The sequence below is a fragment of the Amphibalanus amphitrite genome, unplaced genomic scaffold, assembly GCF_019059575.1.
Source record: "Amphibalanus amphitrite isolate SeventyFive unplaced genomic scaffold, NRLGWU_Aamphi_draft 000056F_arrow, whole genome shotgun sequence".
In the NCBI taxonomy this organism is placed as follows: domain Eukaryota; kingdom Metazoa; phylum Arthropoda; class Thecostraca; order Balanomorpha; family Balanidae; genus Amphibalanus; species Amphibalanus amphitrite.
This window is the reverse complement of record NW_024881552.1, coordinates 829,143-835,633: the sequence shown is the minus strand read 5'-3', so window position 1 is coordinate 835,633 and position 6,491 is coordinate 829,143. Positions and strand designations below refer to the sequence as shown.

The 6,491-nt window shown below is 56.6% G+C and overlaps 2 protein-coding genes across 2 annotated transcripts; both read left to right on the top strand.

The window, feature by feature from the left end:
• The first annotated feature begins 2,046 nt into the window (after positions 1 to 2,046).
• On the top strand, positions 2,047 to 4,373 carry LOC122378174 (cytochrome P450 71B21-like). Its single transcript, XM_043358929.1, has 2 exons — positions 2,047 to 2,219; positions 4,156 to 4,373. The coding sequence occupies exons 1-2, from the start codon at positions 2,135 to 2,137 to the stop codon at positions 4,371 to 4,373; spliced, it is 303 nt and encodes a 100-aa protein (XP_043214864.1). The 5' UTR covers positions 2,047 to 2,134.
• Positions 4,374 to 4,430: 57 nt separating this feature from the next.
• Positions 4,431 to 6,039, top strand: LOC122378222 (cytochrome P450 2D3-like). Its single transcript, XM_043359041.1, has one exon. The coding sequence runs from the start codon at positions 4,689 to 4,691 to the stop codon at positions 5,841 to 5,843; it is 1,155 nt and encodes a 384-aa protein (XP_043214976.1). The 5' UTR covers positions 4,431 to 4,688; the 3' UTR covers positions 5,844 to 6,039.
• Positions 6,040 to 6,491: the final 452 nt, after the last annotated feature.

Genomic DNA, 6,491 nt, shown 5'->3' with positions numbered 1-6,491 from the left:
TGTGCTATGTGTATATATGTTGTGGACGCTGAGTAGTGAGTACTTACCAGGAACGTTATCAGGTAAGCGAATCGTTGTCAGTCCGACGAACTTGACCCTGGCGTCTAAAGGGTCTGTCCTTGACACTTCAGGCTTGTCAGGGGCACCAAAGTCCTTCCAGGGACACCACAAACCTGTCAGGGGCACCTACGGCCTTGTAGGGGCGCCACAGGCCCGCCAGGAAGCAGGGGCACCACAGGTCTAGCAAGTATACACGACAGGCCTGTCAGGGGCACAACGGGCCTGTTGGGCCCATGAGCACCCCTAGGGGCAGGGGCACCACAGTCCTTCCAGGGGCACCGCAGGCCTGTGAGGGGCACCAGCGGCCTAGCAGGGGCACCAGTCAACACAGGCCTGCCAAGGGCACCACAGACCTGCCAGGGGCACCAGAGGCCTGCCAGGAGCACCACCGACCTTGCAGGGGTAACTTGGGCCTGTCAGGGGCACCACGGGCCTGTCGAGAGGCACTTCAGGCTTTTCAGGGGCACCATAGTCCTCGGCCGGGCGCAGGGGTAGCAGGGGCACCAGAGGCCTGCCAGGGGCACTACAGGCCTAGCAAGGGCACCACTGGTCTATCAGGGGCACCACGAGCCTGTCATAGCCAGGCATCTCAGGCTTGTCAAGGCCCAGGGGCACCACAGGTCTGTGAGGGGCACCAGCGACCTAGCAGGGGCACCAGTCAACACAGGTCTGCCAGGGGCGCCACAGACCTGCCAGGGGCACCACAGACCTGCCAGGGGCACCAGAGGTCTGCCAGGGGCACCACCGGCCTCGCAGGGGCACCTTGGGCCTGTCAGGGGCACCACGGGCCTGCCGAGGGGCACTTCAGACTTTTCAGGGGCACCAGTCCTCTTAGGGCGCAGGGGTACCAGCGGCCTAGCAAGGGCACCAGAGGCCTGCCAGGGGCACCACAGGCCTAACAAGGGCACCACGGGCCTGTCAGGGGCACCTCAGGGTTGTCAGGGCCCAGGGACACCACAGTCCTTCCAAGGGCACCGCAAGTCTGTCAGGGGCACCAGAGGCCTGCCAGGGGCACCAGAGGCCTGCCAGGGGCACCACAGGCCTGCCAGGGGCACCACAGGCCTAGCAAGGCACCACTGGCCTGTCATGGCCGGGCACCTCAGGCTTGTCAGGGCCCAGGGGCACCACAGTCCTTCCAGGGGCATTACAAGCCTGTCAGGGGCACCAGAGGCCTAGCAAGGGCACCACAGGCCTACCATGGACACCACAGGCCTGCCAGGGGCACCACCGGCCTTGCAGGGGCGCCTCAGGCCTGTCAGGGGCACCACGTCCCTGCGGGGGACACTTCAGGCTTGTCAGGGGCGTTACAGTCCTGTCAGGGCCCAGGGGCACCAGGCCCGTGGTGTCCCTGCTAGGCCTGTGGTGCCCCTGGTGGTCCTGTGGTGCCCCTGTCAGGACTGTGATACCCCTGATAGGCCGGTGGTGCCCCTGGCAGGTCTTTGGGCCCCCGGGCTTCAAGGGGGGGGGGGCCATGACCCATGTGACCCCCCCCTTGGATCCGCCCCTGGATATATCGACTTGTATGTTTGGTTTACAGCTCGTGTTATCCTTGAAGAAGTGACTGATGATCGATAGGTATGTTCTGTTGGTCGATCTATTGTCCTTCTTGACGTGCAGGGCGTAACAACAATTGCGACAAGTGAAGCTCTCAAAGGAACCGTTGGCAAATAAATGACCCGTCTTATCGCTTTTGGTACATTATAGGGCCGTCGCTGTAAGTTCGATGCAATGACTGATCCTTCAGCATGCAGAGCAGCCTTTCAAGAGGACTAAAAATAGTTCTGTGACCTAATTGTGAGTTCTCTCCTGCCGGCGGTGACCGAGTACGAGTCAAATAGCTGCAGCCAATGCTTACGCTCAAACCTAGCCTTGAGCGCTGCAGTCGCTATATAACCTAACAGATATATTTAGCGGAGCGGACAAAGTCCACCTAAACAGCGGTGGACGGCCGGCTGGCGATCAGATTGCACGGCGCACACGCACAGTCTCCTTCCTCTCTCTGACGGAGCGCTGCCGACGGAGAGGAGATCAGAGAGTATAGCGCCGGTCAGAACAGTGAGAGCACATCAGGGCCATGTGGGCCATCGCAGTACTGGTGTGTCTTGTCGCCTTCTACGTCTGCAAGAGGATTCGGAATCATTCTAGCAAGCTGCCGCCAGGTATGCATAATACATATAATACGCTTCCCACCCGTGATATCTTATCAACGTGTTGTTCACAAACGACGATTGTACAGTTGTATTCTCCTCTTAGCTCTCAATGCTGTTTAGTTTTCATTTCAATAAGGTGACGATATCTATTGAATGCATTTTTTCACTACATAAACCAGTTAGGCACATCTCTTCACAATACCTTTGTCTGACCTCTCGAACAATCACCGAATTGCAGTTATATAGATGGAGTTACAAGTAGGTTAAATACCCAAGCATTTATATGTATCGAGGTGTGCAACGTTACAAGCAAAACATACCTAAACCAGTAAAACGCCTTTTGGGCGAAGGACGAGCGAGCGTGATAGTGAGCCCTGCACGTGCGGAAGGGCAAGAGGGTACTTCCAACTGCTTCCAACGGGGCTTGTGCAAAGCACCCTTCTAACCGGTCGTTAGCGGTGTGCCAAATTTGAACGCAATCGGCCCAGCCGTTCCTGAGATCTGGAAGCGGCATTCTGCACGTGCGCACGTGCAAACGGGGTCCAAACTAACTTTTGCACGGCACCCTACTAACCGGTCCCCAACCGTGTACCAAATTTGAGCGCAATCGCCGCAGCCGTTCTCGAGATCTGGAAGCGCCCCCTGCACGTGCGCACGTGCAGTAGCACCCTAACCGCAACACATGGGAATGCATTGCCTGGTGGGTGCCTACCTGTATGCCAATTCAGCGAAATCGCTCGAGTAATTACCGAGTTATTGAAATGGGAACAAATTTGGCACCTCTTCTTTTTGTATTTTGCACGTGCAGCAGGGGTCACTCACATAGATCAAGAGTATCCGACCTTTGGTAGAAGGGATGCAGCTACCCTATAAAAATTACCGCAAGACAATCGCCCAAGCGGCTGCTGAGATATGAGCCTCTCAAAATCACTACTTTTGCAAAACAGCATGAACACCCTTGACTTTTCACGTGGCACGTGCCACGACGGTCACTGAGATGTGTCAAAAGTAGTCAATAACGGGGTAGAAGGGATGGGGCTACCCAGCAAGAAAGACCGCAGGCCAATCGGTCCAGCGGTTGCTGAGATATAAGCCTTTCAAAAGCGTTACAGGCCGGGCCAGGCCGGGCCGGGCCGCTCATACTGAGATTTTTCCGTTATATTGAAAAGACTTCGCTTTGCTCGCTGCGCTCGCTCGCTCGTAACTAGAGGTGGCAAAGTGTGGACCCGAGGACCTGGTCAAAAGACCCAGTGTGGACCCATCTGGGTCTAGACCGGTTCCTGGAAATTTTCTGATGGGTCCAACCGGGTACTACCATAAACTATAGACATCTTGCACACTACACATTATTGAAAAATATGAAGTGAATGGAGTGAATGTTTCTTTACACACAGTAGCTCATGAGTATTCCCAGTGGGAAATAGGCTGTTCTACATTATGCAACTAATGATACCTACAAGTAGTTTGCATTAATTGACTTGTGAGGAACGGGTCCAACTGGTTCCGATTCCAACTAAGACCGGGTCCGACTGGTTCCAGAAATGTCCAGCCGGGTCTGGTTCGAGTCTGGTTCCCAAAATTTTCATCTTTTGCCACCTCTACTCGTAACAATTACCTATCACACATCCTGTTGTCTTTTTTTATTTATTCGGCGGCCAGCGCAAGTACAAGACTGGTTTAGCGGTTCGCTGCTGAACGTTGCCATTGGTAGGCATGAGGCCGCATGACACAACATTTAGCGACATGGTAAGCTGATACGATAGCTCGACAAAGCACTTTCCTCATGATGCAATTCGAAGTCAGCCTGCTGTAGACAGTCTGATTGTTGTCTGGGAGTGTATTTACCAGAAGGCGTTTCAGTGCCTTGCGGCAATAGGACTTCCCAGAAGTCCCCGGCACGGAGTCTCCCCTGGCCCCATGTTGATCCGGACTGCCGCTGCCGCAGGGCCGTTCAACATCCCGCTGCTGGGCAGCTGGGAGTTCATCAAGCTGTACCTCTGTGACGGCGATATGGCGCGCATGTACGAGCGGCTCGGCGCCCGCTACGGACCGGTCGTGTTTCTGCGCGTGGCCATGGACACGCCGGTGGTGGCCATCCGCACCAACGAGACCATCAAGGCAAGTCGCGAAGTGCCACGCACGCGTGACTCCAAGGAAAAGTGACGATATATCATATGAGTATTTAGCACGTCCTTAGTAAATGTAGGTTTGTGATTGATTGGGCATGTTTTTGCGATAAAACGATAAATGAATATGTTTAGCGGTACAAGTTTCCCGGGCACCACGTGCGAACGACTCCAATGGTTTACCTATCAATAAACGTAAGGCAGTTGCGATAGGAGGAAAGATGAGACGAGATCAAGTGCACTAAGTCGACTTCATTTCCGGTGACTTTTTCTCCCATTTCCTCCTTTTTACCAGGAGGCGTCCAAGGACCTGCAGCTGGGTGCCATCGGCGGGTCGTATCTGTACCGTCAGATGAGCGCGTGGCACAACCTGGGGCTCAGCTTCGCCGAGGGCAAGAACTGGCACGACAACCGGCGCTTCACCATCAACACGCTGGGGAAGCTCGGCTTCACCAGGCGGAAGATCGAGCCGCTGGTCGCGTACGAGTGCGCGATGACGGCGCAGAAGCTGACTGAAGCGGCCGGCCAGCCGGTGGACTCGCACCAGATCCTGCCGGCGGCGGCGCTGAACAGCATACTGCAGCTCCTTATGAGCAGGAGGTTCGAGCTCGACGACCACCAGGTGCTGAGGATGCGGAGTGACAGCGTCACTCTGTTCAGCATCATGGCCAAGATTCAGACGTACCTGGACTTCGCGCCATGGCTGAACAAACTCGCCGGCAAAGACTCAGTCAGCAAGGAACTCGATCGAGTCATGGACACCTTCTACGAGTTTGTTGACCAGGTCATCGCTGAACACGAGGAAACCTTCAATGAAGACGAGGAGCCTCGTGACCTGTTGGACGCCTACCTCGCCGCTCGGAGTCAGGGCCGCACGGACCAGGACCTCTCGAGGGCCAACCTGCGGGTGCTGATGAAGGACCTGATCGTGGGCGGCCTGGAAGGGCCGTACACGACGCTCTCGTGGCTGCTGCTGCTGCTCGCCGAGCACCGGGACGTGCAGCAGCGCGTGCAGGACGAGCTGGACGCCGTCGTGGGCGCCGACCGGACGCCCACCATCGAGGACCAGCACGCTTGTCCGCTCACCCTGGCCGCCATCGACGAGACACTCCGCTACGCGACGCTGACTCCGTTCAACCGGCACTTCGCGGCGGCCGGCGGCGCCACCCTGCAGGGCTACCACATCCCCGCCGGCAGCGTCATCCTGGTGGACATCAACTCGCTGCACCACGACCCGGACGTCTGGGGCGACCCGGACGTGTTCCGGCCGGACCGCTTCCTCGGGGAGGAGGGCGCCCGGCTGCGCCACCGGGTGCGTGGCTTCGGCCTGAGCCCGCGCTCCTGTCCGGCGGAGCCCTACAGTCGCACCATGCTGTTCCTGTTCGCGGCGGGGCTGCTGCAGAGGATGACGCTGCGCCTGCCGGACGGCCAGCGGATGACCGCCGGCCAGGGCTACTCGGTCACCCTGCGGCCCGGCCAGACCATGGTGATCGGCCAGCCGCGCTGACGCCCGAGCGGCAGCGACGACTGGGAGGGGACGAGTGGGTATGTCGGAGACTCCCGCAGTTCGGGCCAGTTGTCAGTAAATGTATGTACACTGTACAGGTACTGTTGCCAGCAATAGGTCATCTTGAAGCATGAATAGGTATATTGGGTGCCGTCGCTTGTAGTTAATATGCTGAATACACACTTACCTGCTTCGACAGTAACTTTAATGCGTTTCTTATCAAAAGGGCGTAGAAGCCAGTGCCAGTAAAATATTTGCACAATCACTTCCAACAGTTATATAAAACACCAAAGCGACTCGAACCCTGGTCACCTACTCGATGATCAGGCCGATGGGGATGTCCAAGATCAGAGATCCCACGGTCCACGGTCATATGAGAGATCCGAGGCAGGTCGGTGAGCACATTGCTGATTGCACACTGCACAGTCAGGGCGTATTTGGAATTTCCGACCTCGACGAGCGTCTGTGGTAGAAAAACACCACTTTGGTAGGGGAAACTACTGCTGTCTGCTACAATTTGCACTGCATGTCAAGCTATTGTAGCGACATCTATGCATATACATTTCCGAAATCCGACCTCGACGAAATCTCGCGGCGCTTCGCGCCGACCCGCGCCGCCCATTCATACTGCAGACCAAAAGAGATTGA